Here is a 16,206-nt window from a genome sequence, read left to right on the forward strand (position 1 = left end):
TAGGACATGTTGTATGTTAGCTTGTTTAGACCTGTAACATTTAATGCTGGGCTGGGGATTGTTTATGGGGAGGGTGACGATGTTGCTGAATCTCTATCTGTACACTGTTTAGACTCAGATAGTCCACAGTCAAATCTTTAAAGAGGGTTTTAGAACCATTTCCATTCTGAAGAGTAGAAAAAATATGATCTCAGAATTGAAGTCGAACCATCTGTAGTTTGACCATCAAGGGCTACCCACCTGAGATTAAGCCCCAACAGGATGCCACCTGATCCACGGACGAGCAGGTGTGTAAAGTGATCCAAGGAAAGGGGATCTTTGATAGCCTCATAGGCCTACCAGGTTCTCTTTAATTTAAGGGAGTTCAGCTGCCACTTCCAGCCTCCTCTCAGTTCAAATTGATTCATTATCTTATTAATTTCCTTTGAGTTTCCTAATTACATCATTACTGTTGATTTTATGCTCATTTTACATGTTTAATGTTTTTCATGATTTTGTATCTATCCATCATCTAGTAATTAACACTGGTTTTATTATGACATGGTTATCTTCATCAGGGAATTTCTAAAAACAAGCATCAGTGCACAGTTTTCAGATCGACTGATTAGCCAAAATTTGATATTTTATAGTAGATTAAATTGTCCTCTTTTGGGCAGAGAGGTGGTGCCCCAACAATAACTTGTATTTTAGCAGAGTTAAATGACATGGCTTGGAAATCTGGTTAGGATGGAGGTACCATGGAAGAACTAAGTCTTGCGGCGGCTCAGGGAACACCTCGGTCTTGAAGAAGTGCCCGGGAGCTGGTCCCCCCGCGACCCGACTCCCATCAAGCGGATGGTATTGGTGTGAGTTGTGCTGTTAGGTTTAGTGTTAAATCTTATTTTGTTTCACGTCATATTCATGTGAAAATACTGAAACACAAGTAAAAGAAACGGGAGCAGGAGTGCCCAAACATGTGCATGCCACTGTGCTGCAAAGCTGTAAAGGTTTGGACAGTTTAACATGGTAGTGAAAAGGTGAGTCTTCTCTGCTTACCATTTGTTGCAGGAGTTCTGAATTACACCTCCAGGTGGAAACGTCTTGTCTCCTTGTACACAAGGACACAAAATGATGGGGACACACTGGCCCTGGTGGTCCCGGACGAGTCCTGCAGGGCACTGGCACCCAGGAACACATACTCTGTTAGCCATCCCATCTCCTCCGTCATCACAGCTCCAACCCTGTTGCAGGTCTGAACAGGAGCCCATACAGGCACGACCACACTCTTGGTACACCTGACCCCCTGAACACTGGATCGCTGGGTGTAGTGGAGAGGGGAGAGGGTTTAGTTCAGACTGCTAAATGAAGAGGAACAGCTACAAAGGCCTCTGTAGGCTGGGAACTAAGAACAAAGCATCAGAACCAAATACAGTCACAAGTCTGTGATGTTAGGGTCTGTGTTAAAGTCCTCCTTTGTTGTCTGAGGTCACAGTTGTCTGTTTTCCAGCTTACGAGTGGCTGAACTAACAAGGTCAGGGAGTGAATGTATGAAAAACACAGAAGACTTCATAGTGTCCTCAAAATGTTAAATATAACTAATACAATACAACTAAACTCACGGCAGAAAGTCTGGTTCCGCCAGTTGACTGCAGCTCCTTCCTGAGCGCAATGCCGGGCGTAGGCAGTGAGTACGGTGCAGTGGCAGGACCGCGGTGGTGCACAGCCGCACACTTCTGACAAGCAGAGACGGAAATATGGCTCCCGCTCCACCACATCATGACACACCTACAAGATGTACGAAGGAAAAAGGTGCATGTTACAAGACAGAATGAGCTCATTCCTCAAAGCAGATGTAACACACTTTGTGCACGCTGACCTGAAACACAGGGCTGTGTATGATGGCACACACGGTGTCTGCATAGTGCCTCCTTTGGGTGAATGTGGAGCAGGGCTCAGGTGGAGCTCCTCCAGGCAGAGTACAATGCTCTGTTATGAATTTCTCTGCAAAGGATACCACGCTGTTCTCCACATCTCCTTCTGGAGTTGTAAAGTCATCATGCTGGCTCCAGGTCAGAGTCCCACACAGGCCGCGGACCTTGAATTCACCATATGAAGGCAGCTGATTTGTGCATGTCTGTCAACAATGTCCTGAACACACACCAAATACTGCTCCTGGTTAAACTTTTAGAGCTGGATATGGTTAAATCACCTTGTTAGCAAAGCCTGGCTGCAGTTTGATGAGTGCTAATGGTCCATCTAAGTACCAGAGAAGCTGGGCTCCAAAGGTCTGGATGAGGAGAAATAAAGAGGAGGCCTTGCGGACAACCAGGTCTCCTGTGACCACAGGCAACGCCTCCCTCCGGCCATTCAGTGTCACTGTGCCTGAAAGTTACAGCAGCAGACACAGTCAACAGTCATCAAGTCATCTCAACAGACGGGAAGTCCCATTTATGGCCCATTTATGCTCGACGCAGAAGACGGATACACAGACAGATGGAGAGTTTCGTCTGTCTTCTGCGTCGGTTATGTTTGTAATTTAGTGCGTTTTCAGGGGGCTTAATTAGCCACTGAAGATGGCGCAATACCACCAGAAATCGTGGGGGCAGTGCTGAGCAGAATAGCTGACCAGCGAAAGAAACAAACCAGAGAAGAAGAAGAGGATCAAAAAAAAAAAAGAAGAAAAATGAATACAAGCACATCAGTGTAGAAACTGTGTGAGCTTTAGAGGAGAGACTATATGCAAGTGTTTAGAGTGTGTTGGGCGGTTGGAAACAACATGTATTACTGCCGCTAAATGGTGTGTGAAACTGACGTCGGCTCGTCGGAGTGAACCCTTAGGAAAGGAAAGTATGAGGAGGGTGATGCATGACAGTGTGGGCCTAAAGTCTATTGGTGTGAACAGTAATGAACAATATTTGCATTCGTGGGAAACACCAATTTTTTCCAATTTTTTTGAGAATTATTTTAAACCACATGACCTGAAATCAGTCAAAAGGATTCAACAAATCAGCCCCCAGGCGATACTTATCCAGCAACAGAAACTAAAAGCATCACTGCAGGAAATGAAACCAGTGGTGTTTGATATGCTGACATAAGTAGAAAATTAGTTGCCAGGAAGAGAAATCAGAAACAATACGACCAATCAGGATGGCTGGAGCTGCAGCCCCTGCTGACACCAGGTTTATGGCCTGTTTTTTTGTGACAGTGCTCTTCATGCGTCATTCACTCCGGCCTGACTCACCAGCATCTTTCATTTTCATCTTTCCGTAAGTTTTAAAGGATTTGGCCCTGCTTTACAGGTAAATACCCAAAAAATGCCCATAAGAGATCATGAGACTGAAGGGTTCATGGAAAGAGACACGGATGGTGAGACAGAGGAGGAAAAATAACAGAATTCCAACAGAATCAATTAATTAAAAACTAATAATAAAAAAAAATGGTAATTAACTCCTCCTGAACTTGGACAGCAGCCTGCAGTCTGATTCTATGAACGCATCAAGATGAACATCCTTGTTGTGGTGTGACCAAAGAAAAAGAGGTACGCTATAGAATAAATTTCACTATACACAAAAATCTGCCGCCGTTTTGTGTGTTGCCATCTTGCACTGAGGTAGCGAGTCCTAATCCCTATGAGGGATCGTATAGGACAGAAGGCATTTTTAACTCTCACACACACCACTGAAATCATGCATATACTGCTATAATTACTTGTATGTACACATGAAATCAACTCTCATACACACACACGAGCATCATGTCGCGTAAATAATAGTAAAACTTCACACATACACACAACTAAAACCCCATGCACACACACACAGGCCTAGACACGTTGCAATCAGTGGTATCAGTACTGTACGTTAGAGGCTATACATGTGTATGTGTGAGCTCATCAAATTTCACTTTCAATTTCAATTTTTATTTCAGATTCACAAAAGATACAAACACACAAAAAAAAACACAGAGAAAGACAGTACAAGAGTGTAAATGACATCATCCATACAAGCACTTTCTCCAGAGTCCAGAGCTATGTCGTACACTGCCTGACCGAACATCATCATCATCGTCACAAAGGTCATTCCTGATGACATGACCTAGATATTTCAGTTTATCCACAGCATATAATTCATTTTCTCCCAGAATAAAAGAGAGGAATGCTGTCTTCCTGTCCTCTTTAGTCCTGACAAGCATAACAACAGACTTGTTATCCTATTTTAGATCCAATTGCTGACCACAATCTGAACAAACTGAGGAGTTGCTGCAGGCCGGTAGAATAAGGAGACATGACAACAAGTCATCAGCATATTGTGAATGACAGGTTATACATGTGTACGTGTTAGCACAAAGTAGTATAAATGAGAGGTTATATATGTGTATGTTTGACCTGACAGTAGTTTGAATGAGAACTTGTCAGTAGTGAGGGGCAACCCGAGGCGGGGCTACAACCGTGCCAGTGGAAAGCAAAAAGCAGCTTGTTGCCACCTTTGATTCGTTTTTTTTCTTCCTTAATAATACAAACCTTCATTTAAAAACTGCATTTGTGTTTACTTGTGTTGTCTGGTGAAAATTTAAATTTGTGGGATGATCTGAAACATTTAAGTGTGACAAACATCCCAAAAAATAAGAAATCATCATCACTTCACATCCAGGTCTGAGTCCATGACTACTCCCAGACTTCTGGCAACAAAATTACAAGCCTGTAATTTGGAGGGTGATGGAGAAAAAGCTTGTGTAAACATTTCAGTGGTATTTTTGCCAATGTACTGTTGTTTTTAAACCTGTGTTTGGGCTTTCTTGTTGACAAAAACAGCATCTCAAAGAAAACACAGGAATGATCAGGCAGAGCAACATCCACCATCACAACCTGGGAAATATTCAGACCTTTAGAGATCACCAGATCCACACAGGGTCCTCTGGTCCACATGCTGAGTTAGACCAAAGTTATCAAGAACACAACACAGTTCTTTGTTCTCTGTCCTCCGGGTTATTTATGTTGGAATCACCTACAACAACTACACATATAAGGTTTTTGTTTTTTCTTTTTCTTTTGTTCTTCAGTGATCTGATATGGCTGAGTTTAAATTCTCCTGTTCTGCCTTCTCTTTCTGTGTTCTAGTGAGTCGTCCTGCTGTTTCTCTCTCACATTCTTCATCTGGGAGATGAAGTCCAGGACGGGTGGGGAGGGTGGTGAGGGGGATGGTGACTTGCATGGAGTATGATGAGATGAAGGAGGTGGGTCCTTGCTGGAAGCTTTCAGGGTTTTGTCAGGAAGGGGCTGAGGTGGTTTTTTTCTTAAGGTTTCCTCAAGGCTCTGTCTCATCATGTTGTTTTGGTCTCTCTTGTCTGTTATCCTTGTCCGAGGGTATAGAATGTATGTTCAGAAAATAAACCAGGTTGGAGGCGAACAGCCTCATTCCTGACCTGTTCAGCCAGAACATCTGTCTTAAAAAAGTGCCTGCGGTCCCAGAAAAAGAAGTTAAAATTGTCTATGAAATGAACTGGATGTGTGGTACAGACTTAACAGCCTGCTGAATCTCTCCACTCCTTCTCTGATGGGAGGGAGAGGCCACTGATGAATATCCAGGCATCCAGACAGCTGATCGTATCCAGCAGTTCAGTAAAATCCTGGTTCAGCACCTCAGATTGTTGTTTCACTGCGTCGCTCCACCCTACATGCAGGATGAGGTCAGTGCGCTGCCCCAATCTGAGTAATTTAGTCTCTCACATCTGATGCCATCTCCTTGGGAATGCTCAGTACTTTAGTATGTTTTCCACACATGTTTCTCACATCTTTCACACCAAAGTCACCATCAATCAGAGTCTGAGGCCCGGCCGTTTGCTTTTACTTTCTGAGCTGTTCTTTGGTCTGACCCTGGTGTGCAGGGAGATTTCATCCCGGTCATCAGATCCAGAATCCAGATCAGAATCCTGCAGCAGTGGAGCAAACCTGTGCTGTAGTTGCATGTGTGCTTGTTGTGGAGGAGACTTGTTGGTTTCCTTCTGACAACTGGCCATGTCTGTGTCTTGCTAGGGAGAGGGGTTGAGGAGGTGCTTGGTCTGGATGGCAAAGCTGGTCAGCCGGCCACATATCATTTGTTTTTTTTTTTCCTTCAGGTACCACCTGGGGGTCTAAAGTTGGTTTAGTTCACTGATACCTTGATTAAACCCCCACCCTAAGCTTGTCCTCTCAGCATTGAAACATGAGAGACACCAGAAAACTTAAATGTATCTATAACCTCATCCATGCTGCTAACAAAGCTGTGTGGCTCCTTGCTGGTGAACAGTTCTTTAAAATCAGCCTTAAAGTTGTTGCTGACCAAATAGCTACCTTCTGAGCCACACCATGCTAAAAAAACTTTAAATAATTAGAGAAAGGGGGAGAAGAGGGAATCAAAGAAATGGATGTTTACCACTGTGTAACAACAAGTTAACTCACCAGAGTCTGTGATGGTGACTGTAGTGCGCAGAGCTGTGACTGACATCTCCTTCAGACAGCCCAGGTCTCCTCCAGCAGATGTACACGCCCCACAGCGCACACCCACCACCAGCTTCCTGTCAACAAAGTCCTGCACACACAAGAGTTACGAGCACAAAGGACCAGAGACTATCAGACACACAGCAACACATATGTACTTGTGTGTAGATAATGCATCTTACCTCCACAGCAATGAAGGGACAGTCTCCTCCTTGCAGTGAATACCTCTTTTTGTCAAAAGTGGTCACCTGTAAGGCCCCCATCAGAGAGCACTGAGCTGCACACTTCTCAGCAGTACACTGCCACTGCCCTGCTTTGCATGTACTGGGAGGGTGAAAAAGAAGAACCAGAAGAAGATCAATGTTTAAGAGGAATGAGCGGAAACACACAAAGGCTTGTGTTAAACTCACCAGGTGTTGCATCTCTGCTGTATGGTGTCTCCAGGCTGGTAGGTGTGCCTGCGGTGGAAACAGGGACAGTCGTCTCTTTTCAGACAGCTGCCCTGGTGGAGGTAGAGACCTGGAGGACACTCACAGCCCCCCACACACTCCTCCCTGCACTGACCCCTGGCTGCAGGCGGCCCTGCAGACTGAGGTGACGAACAGCTGGGGGGACAGGAGGACACACAGTCTGAAAACAGCTGACCTCTGGGGCAGGAACGACCTGCAAAGAGAGGAAAATACAGCTTATTTCTGTACATTTCAGCCTGAAAATTTATTTTCTGCTCATCCTCACATTATGGCTTCGTACAGCTAATAAACTATGACAATCATCCCACTGTATTTTCCTTTTCTATACGCCATTCATTAAAAAAAAAAGAGAGAGATCTCTTCCTGCACTCAACGGAGGCGGACACTTTTTCCTTCTCTCCCTCCCCACACTCTGTCCTGCTACTTGTCCTGTCATCTCTGAGCCTCTCTCTGCATTACTGTTTTGAATTTACAACCATGGATCTGATCAGCTGGTCTCTCAGTGCAATTAACCAAATTTATTCAAACCACAAAACGGACGTAAAGCTGCTCGCTTGTCCTGGTGGAACATTCGTGGCTGGATATGTGATGGACTCCTGGGGGGTGTGGAAGGTCATGTGTCTGTCGCTTCTTTCTGTTGAGAACGTAGAGGACATCTACACATTTGGATTCATGATCACTGGGTTTCTGCTGTTTGGAGCGGGCGGTTTTCCAGGTGTATTGCAAAATTCGGGCACTGTTGGTGGACTTTTGTGCTGGTGTGTGCCGAACTATGAACAATCAGACTATGGCGTTACAAGAGCTTAACCATAAACTGGATGCCATCCTAGCTCAGAATGGCAAGCTGGTTGCGGTTCTGGAGCTCGTACGTGGGGTGGACACCAACTTGGAGAAGTTGTCGGCTCAGCTGGGTGGAAACTGACCCAGATTCGGATGATTAGTAGCCAGCGAGACCATTGAGAGACTTAAGGCGGACAAAACAAATGCTGTTATCCTAATTTGGCTCCCTGAACTGGCCTTGGATGACTGGTTATCAAGTTCCCCTGGAATGTTATGTAGTCTGATGCTCTGCCCCCATATCCCCCCATCTTCGCGGGCTGTGGACCCTGCCTGGATCAGCTCCCAAGGCCGTCTCATTCCTTCTGGCGACAGAGACTAGAGACTGGAGAGACTGGTGTAATGAACTGGGAAAGAGTTCAAAGGCTTACACTTACTTACACATACATGCATGCACACACATTTACACACATAATTACAGACACAGCCTCCTCATGATTCACCACGTTCTTTGGAACCCCCCCCCCCCCCCCCCCCCCCCCCCCCCCCCCCCCCCACTCCACTCCCGGGCAGTGGGTTGTATGGATGCGCTTTTTCAGCTGCGTCCACACCTGGCTGCAATGGGAGACCCTATTCCCCCCACCACGTGTTTTTATGTTGTATGGTCAGAATATGTGCTTTTGTGTACTGAGGTGAGGTACTGAGGCACCCTTCAGGCGCAGTGTAGAGATGCCTCTTTTTTTCCCTCACCCATTCCCCCCCTCATGTTATCTTTTTCCATCTGTGAAAATGACGCGTTGCTTGGCAGCTGCTGCCTCAGTCTGCCTGATCCTGTTCATGTTTATATGTTGTTGTTGGACGGGTTTGTACTGGGAAAAAATACAATAAAGTTTCATTCATTCATTCATTCATTCATTCACTGCCACGACATGGGCACCCATCTGTTACATCTGTTTACCACACAATGAGGCTGTCCTCCATATGATGACGACGTGCTGCTGGGCACACTCGCGGGCGTAACTGGCCAGCGTGTCACACACTGCACCTTCTCTGTCTTTAGGTGGAAGGCTACAGTACAGGTAAAGACAGGTGTCTATGTAGGCTGCTGGCTCCACCTGAAAGTAACAGACACAAAAATGACTGGTGTCAGCATTCACTCCTGTTTCTTTATGACATGAGTCGGAAATGTTAAATCCTCCCATCCAGGGAGGCTCCCGCTCCTGCATATAGCGGATTTAATCAGCAGAATTTCAGTCCATTGGTTTGGTGGCTCTTCTGAGATGTACAGTAGTGTTTGAAATTATGGAAATTAAGGAATTAAGGACAAAACACATTAACCCTTTAACATCCAACCCAAGAAATAATAGAAAAAAAAATAGCCCAAGAAAATTATATTTTTTGATCTGAAGTCTTTAGTTGGCTCTCCATAGATAAACAAAAACAATTTGCATATATGCACAGTATAGTACTGCGATATGTCAAAATATTGTATGCCAAAGGTATCCACCAGGCAAAAGACAAGCATCAGATAGTATTCAACAGGGTTTAAAGCAAAGATTTTACCATAAGGTGATGCAGTAGGTCTCTGTAAATATGATTCATTTGATTTTAAATGTCAAAGGGTAATAAAATGTAAAGTAATATCACTTCAAAAGTCTTATCAGGTAGTTTTAGCAAAGCTAAAAATCATAGTAAATTAAGTAGTGGTGGAAGAACTCTGTAGAAACATACCATTATTAGAAAGGTTTGTTATGTTTTTTTTTTTTTTTTTTTTTTTTTTTTTTTTTACCAATAATATAGTTTAAAGATGAAATCATAAAAGAATTAATCATGCAAGCTTTCCAGTTTCACAATGATATAGACTGGAATTGTAATTATTGATACATTATTTTGCTGTGTTATGTTAGTTTAAATTTAAGTTTCTTCAGGGTCCATTTGGTTTTTCTCTTGGGGTAAATAACATGGTTCTATTTTCTTTTACTGATAAGAGATATTTGTAATTATATACAGTATAACTGTAATCTAAAGATAGAGTAAGAAACCAGTAATATGAAAAACACTCAGCAGCCACTTTATCAGGTCCACCTAGTCAGCTTCTCGTTAACGGAGATATCTAGCCAGCCAATCACATGGCAGCATTTAGTCATGTAGATATGGTGCAGTTCAAACTGAGCATTAGAATGAGGAAGAATGGGGATTTAGGTGACTTAGAATGTGGCATGGTTGTTAGTCTGAGTATTTAGTGGGATTTCCACCCACAACCATCTCCAGGGTTTACAGAGAATGATCTGAAGAAGAGAAAATATCCAGTGAGCAGCAGTCGTCTGGACCAGGATGTCTTGTTGATGTCAGAGGTCAGAGGAGAATGGACAGACTGGTTGGAGATGATGGAAAGACAACAGGAAGTCCATTCAGCACTGGTTCCAACCAAAGTCTGCAGAACAGCATCTCTGGATGCATAACTCATATAATTCACACACACTCACCAACACTGGACAATAGAAGATGGAGAAACGTTGCTGGTCTGATGAGTCTCCATTTCAGCTCCACATTCGGATGCTAGGCTCAGAATCTGATGAAAATAACACGAAAGGCCATCCTGCCTTGGATCAACACTTCAGGCTGATGCTGGTGTAATGATGTGGGGGATATTTTATTCTCCCAGTCTGGCTCCCTTAGTACCAACATGGCCTGGTTTAACCAGCACAGCCTACCTGAGTATTGTTGCTGACCATGTCCATCTCTTTATGACCACAGTGGAGCATCTTCTGATGCTACTTCCAGCAGGATAATGCACCATGTCACAAATCTCAGATCATCTCCACCTGCTTTCTAGAACATGACGATGAGTTCACTGGACTCCACAGCCACCAGATCTCAGTCCAGTAGAGCAGCTTTGGGATGTGGTGGAACGGGAGATTCTCATCATGGATGCAGCCGACAAACCTGCAGCAACTGTGTGATGCTGTCATGTCACTATGGAGAAAACCTCTGAGGAAGGTTTCCACCACCTGCTTCATCTATCACACCAAGAATTAAGACAGTTCTGGAGGAAAATGGCCCCAACCTGGTACTAGAAGGTGGACCTGATGAAGTGGATGGTGAATATAAATGTAGTTGAGTGAAAAGTATAAGAGTAATTTAAGATAAATTGAGGCATTTCCCCCACTGTGAATGATTCACTTTGAACAGCTTGAATGAAATCAGCCAATGAGAGAAAGAAATGGGAAGCAGTGACATTGTGTGTTTGTGTTTAGTGTTAGCAGTGTCTGACCCGGAGGTGACAGTGCGTGAAGGGGTTTTCCAGCAGCTGGTGGCAAACTGATTCTGCCTGCTTGCGAAGGGCGGGGTCTCCTGTGACATCACAGCTATGGCCGAGCTCTGCTGCATCACTGCAACCCTGATGAACACACAGAGACTCAGTTACAGAGGTCTGCAGTCACTCCTCAGACCACCACTGACAGCATCCTGCAGCCTGAAGGTTTGTTGTTCTTCATCTGAATCACGGAGAAAAACATTTGGATCATACAACGATGGAAGCATCATGGTGATCCAGTTCCTCTCAGACTGAACACTAACAGTGAAAACAAAAGAGGTGGTGAAAACTTTAAAGTTAAAGTGCGTTCAGTGCAGTACCTCACTGCCCTGGTCTGGGACTTTCCACGAATTGCCGAAACTGGCAGGATATGGAGACACAATTCCACCCACTGTGGTGAAATCATCTGTGGAAATCAGAGACAAAATGGTTGGAAGTGTGTAATTGTCAAAACTTGACTCATAGTTCAACAAGTTCATAATAACAAAAAGTGGAGAACAAACAGCCCAGACCAGGGAACTGTAAAGGCCCATTTATGCACCTTTACATACATAAATAGGTATGTTTGTTTCAAACGTTGTCATTGGTTGCTGTCTTCATACTCAGTCAATTCATCCACTAACAGGCAGTGCTGAGTACAGAGTTCACTTCTGCGTTCTGATGTCAGTTTCAACTCTTCGTTCGTTAGCATCAGTTAGCATGACAAATGTTATCTGTTGCACCATGTTAAGCAACATGGAAACAGGATTTAGTGTCAGAGTGATGAATGTTCACCAACATTTCACATGTTTTTTGGGGGGGGAAATAAAATGCAGTGTTTGCCTGCCATGAAAGCATGTCATTTCTTCTTTGCTCTCTGATTGTCTCTGAGTGTTCCTCCCTGTTGCAAACACACCGCCATCAGTGGGCAAACAGCATCAACCACTGTCCACTCAGTGTCACACAGACAGTGACAATCTTCAGGAAGTAAAGCTCTGTGTTCTTTACATTTACTTTTTTTTTCTACAATAATAGGTTTTGCCACTGCTGTTTGAACAGCAAAGAAATGTATCAGTCCTTCCAGATTTTCTTGTCATTGTTAAGAAAATAGTCAGATTCTCATCTGTTCTGCACTGACATGCACAGAAATGCTACCTCGGCAATGGCAGAGGGTCTACTTGGGTGGTGTTTGCTTGGATTAGTCTTTATTGTGTGCATGTTCTTACCATCAGCGTCATTGTTGTAGACTCCACAGAGCCCCCTGGTGGCTGCCAGGTGCTCAGCGGTCACTGTCAGGTAAACTGTGTTGACCATGTCGAACTTCACTCTCACCCCAAGGCTGCTCTCCACAAACACAAAATCCCCCAGCCAATGGACACTCACCCCTGCAGGTAACATGGAACACAATGAATTATTTCTCCCCTTAATAATACCAGTTAGTGTTGTATTATACATAGTTAGACAGCCTGATTGGTCAGCTTTGTAACCAGGTGTAAGTTGTAAGGCTGATGCTTCCATGGAATGAACAACACAACTAAACATGTGGGTAGTGCCCCAAAGAACTGCCATAATCCCCTGTAATATTCACCAGTTGGTATTCACTCTGTTTTTTTTTTTTTTTTTGATGGACTGGATAATTGCACTCGCCAACAGTAATCAGGAAAAACAAAAACAAAAACAAAAAAAACCACACATGCCATTTTGGCACTTTATTCATTTTACGCTGTCAGGGACCTCAGTAGTGATGAAGATACATATCCAGTCACACTAGTATGATACTACTTCCTGATGCTGGTCACCAGTCTGGGCACATCTAGCTGTGGCATGGCATCCCATTCCTCATCCAGGAGTTGCTTAAGGTCAACTGGTGTGATTGTGTTAATCACTTTGGAATAGTGTTAGGCATTTTAGGTGATTTTTGAAGTCGACTAATCAGACCTTTAAAAAAAAAAGTTGATTATTTGTGACGTTATTCTGATGTCATCAATAATGGAATAAAAAAAATACTTGATCTCCAAATGGTAATTGTAAAACGTGAATGATGTTATTTGTATAATGTGTGTATTCCAAAAACAAGTGTTTTATTACACTGTTATATTTTTAGCATTGTGTGGGCTCTAGTGTCCTCTGTTGTTCAGCAGGTAGATGAAAAAGTGTATCAGGGAGACATGGCTTGCTTTGCTGCCTCCTATGCTACGTGAGCTAAACACCACACCCACAGGAACGTTTAGCAACAACAAAACCAGTTATTTTCCTCGTCATTTTGTCTGTTCTTTTGGCTCCTGAAGAATATTTCTGAGCATTTAGTAATCATGCCGGTCTGGTCTGTTGCCTCCACTATCAATAAAAACCCTGACAGAAACAACTGTTAAACTTTCCAGTTCAACACCAAGGTCGGGAGGCAGAGCAAAGGCGATTACTCCTGGGTGAAACTGCAGCTAGCTCCAGGCTTAGCTCCCTTCACTTCGCCCAGCAACTAGCTTCAGGCTTAGCTCCCCTCGCTTTAACCAGCAGCTAGCAGCAACTAGCTTCAGGCTTAGCTCCCCTTACTTTAACCAGCAGCTAGTTTCAGGCTTAGCTCCCTTCACTTCACCCAGCACCAGCTTCTGGCTTAGCTCCCCTCACTTTAACCAGCAGCTAGCTTCATACATAGTACCCTTCACTTAACCAGTAGCTAGCTTCAGGCTTAGCTCCCCTCACTTTAACCAGCAGCTAGCTTCATGCATAGCACCCTTCACTTTAACCAGCAGCTAGCTTCAGGCTTAGCTCCCCTCACTTTAACCAGCAGCTAGCTTCATGCATAGCACCCTTCACTTTAACCAGCAGCTAGCTTCAGGCTTAGCTCCCCTCACTTTAACCAGCAGCTAGCTTCAGGCTTAACTCCCCTCAATTTAACCAGCAGCTAGCTTCAGGCTTAACTCCCCTCAATTTAACCAGCAGCTAGCAGCAGCTAGCTTTAGGCTCAGCTCTCTTAAACTTTGCCCAGCAGTGAAGAAGCAGACATGGGACTTTATTGGAACTAGCAGAGCTCTGTGGCATTTACTGCTAAAGCTGGTAGCAAAACATTCACACTAAAAAGGGAAGTTTGTAGGGGGCACTACCTGTTTTGTTACTGGACTTCTGTACTCGTCATGGATTGTTCATAAGGAACACCATGCTCAGGCATAAGAGTGTCCACATGTGCACTTTGCACAAAGACACTCTAGGCTTCATTTCTGTGATCGACTTTGCAGCCACATCATTAGACTTGCGGCTGCATGTCTTGGACACTCAGGTTAATAGAGGGGAAGAGGTGTCAACTCACCACCAGATGGGAGGATGGGGGGAGGATGCTGGTCAGGCCTGGCAGACCCAAACGTGTTGTGAGGATCTGCTGGAAACGTCTGGCGGAGTCCCCTGTCAGAAAGAATTTTAACTGCCATCTCCGGCAGATATTTAACAATGTCCCAGGTGAGGTGGGGGACACTGAGTCTGAGTGGGCTGTGTTCTGCACCTCTATTGTTGAGGCGGCTAACCAGAGCTGTGGCTGTAAAGTTGTGGTGCCCGTTGTGGCAGAAATCCCCCAAACTAGTTGGTGGAAACCAGCAGTGGCAGATGCCACGGGAGCGGATGGGGGAAGGGCCACCTCGGTGGCTCCTGTCCGTCCACCCACAGCCCATGTGCCCATCCCCATGAGGCCCTAAATGTATATTGGTGTCTAAGTTGTAATTAAAATTTAGTGGGGTAGGCAGTCACAGGGGTCCACCGAGGGATCCCACAACTGGGGACCCCTCAGCCAAACCCACTGCCTCCGCCCGCCCCACAATGCCCTATGTGTGGTGTGTATAGTGTGGGATGGTGGGGGAGGAAAGGGGCGCGGGGAGGGGCACAACCAGGAGAACGATCAATCTCCCGGGCGACCAACTACTTCAGCTGGCAACTGTAGGCACCCCCGTCTCTCCAGGACCGCCCGAGGGCAGAAGGGCAAAGGCCCAGCCTGGCCAAGAGTCCAAGGTAGCAGCGCCACGGACGCCCATTCACCCCTGGCAGTCCCCGCCACCACACCAGGGGACCAGAGAGCCCAGGTTATCTTTGGTCAGATCCAAGGCCCAGTTCCCCCCAGCCAGCCCGAGCAGCCTCCGGTGGCATGGGAGAGAGAGAGAGGGAGAGAGAGAGAGGGGAGAGGAGACGCCTCCAATTCCACCTCCCATGAGCCCTAAACCCCACCACTCCCCACCAGGCCCCTCGTGGCCCCCCCTTCCCCCTACCCCTCCCTCCGTCCCTACGGATACATCGTAATCCCAAGGGCACCTGCCAGACACTAGATTGGCCCGACCCCGACTGACTATAAATCTAATGTAAGAACAGTTTACCATTTTGAAAAATCGGCTTCCCATTTAGAACAGGGAGGCTGTTCAGCGTTAAATTCCTGTGATGGACTGAAACCAAATCCAGACCCAGCATCATCCTCAGGGCCTGAAAACACAGAGCCACAAAGTCATTAATACTCAGGTATGAGGCTCTGCATTGCATAGTTGGTTATAAAATCATAATCATGAGAAAAACTGGAGAGCAAACTGAACCTCCTTCTCCTGCCCCAAGCGAACCTTCCCAATGTAACTCCCACTATTGATTTACAGTCATCTCTGCAGCTTTGTGGAGATGGTGTGAAATCCTACCTTACTGCAGTCTCCTCTCCCATCACAGACTGTACTGATGTAGACAGCCCAGGTGCCATCAGTAGATGAGGCCAGCAAGTAAGTGCAGGTGCCCTGGAAATGGAAGTGCTTCCTGTCAAAAGTGCGATAATGGGCTCCACCCCAGGACATGCATGTGGCCGAGCCCTGAGGAACCCTTGCAGTACTCAGCAGACCACTCCGCACCAAAGGAGAGAACTGGGAGTCTGGAAAGGGAAAGGGCAGGTGGTGTTTGAGATAAATCCCTCACTATTTGTTATCATAATTCAGAAAGCAGCTGTGCTTGTTGTCAAACCTGGAAGGAGAGTGTAGGTGCAAGACAAGCAGGTATGGTCAGAGGCATTCCTCCAGCTCAGTCCCCACATGCTGCTGCAGCACTGTTCCATGGACATGAGGGACGAGTTATGGACTCCGGGGAATTCCTCACAGATCCATGTGGAGTAGCACCGACCATGTACACCCACTCCTAAAAGGTGGGAGAGTGAGGGAGAATAAAAATGACATGTAATTCCAGATCTTTTAACTTAAAATAAA

General features: G+C 45.3%; 1 protein-coding gene across 1 annotated transcript in view; it reads right to left on the reverse strand.

The window, feature by feature from the left end:
* Positions 1-16,206, reverse strand: part of sspo (SCO-spondin) — a 136,845-nt gene that overhangs the window by 112,735 nt on the left and 7,904 nt on the right. Inside the window, exons 5-18 of the mRNA XM_041968910.1 lie at positions 15,968-16,138; positions 15,655-15,878; positions 15,349-15,451; positions 12,223-12,381; positions 11,338-11,423; positions 10,976-11,101; positions 8,660-8,816; positions 6,865-7,117; positions 6,637-6,778; positions 6,416-6,545; positions 2,189-2,361; positions 1,856-2,074; positions 1,599-1,764; positions 1,036-1,297 (exon numbers count right to left, since the gene is read on the reverse strand). Coding sequence (XP_041824844.1) covers positions 1,036-1,297; positions 1,599-1,764; positions 1,856-2,074; positions 2,189-2,361; positions 6,416-6,545; positions 6,637-6,778; positions 6,865-7,117; positions 8,660-8,816; positions 10,976-11,101; positions 11,338-11,423; positions 12,223-12,381; positions 15,349-15,451; positions 15,655-15,878; positions 15,968-16,138 — 2,371 coding nt within the window. The remainder of the gene's footprint in view (positions 1-1,035; positions 1,298-1,598; positions 1,765-1,855; positions 2,075-2,188; positions 2,362-6,415; positions 6,546-6,636; positions 6,779-6,864; positions 7,118-8,659; positions 8,817-10,975; positions 11,102-11,337; positions 11,424-12,222; positions 12,382-15,348; positions 15,452-15,654; positions 15,879-15,967; positions 16,139-16,206) is intronic.

This window comes from Melanotaenia boesemani, chromosome 18 (genome assembly GCF_017639745.1).
Source record: "Melanotaenia boesemani isolate fMelBoe1 chromosome 18, fMelBoe1.pri, whole genome shotgun sequence".
Lineage (NCBI taxonomy): Eukaryota > Metazoa > Chordata > Actinopteri > Atheriniformes > Melanotaeniidae > Melanotaenia > Melanotaenia boesemani.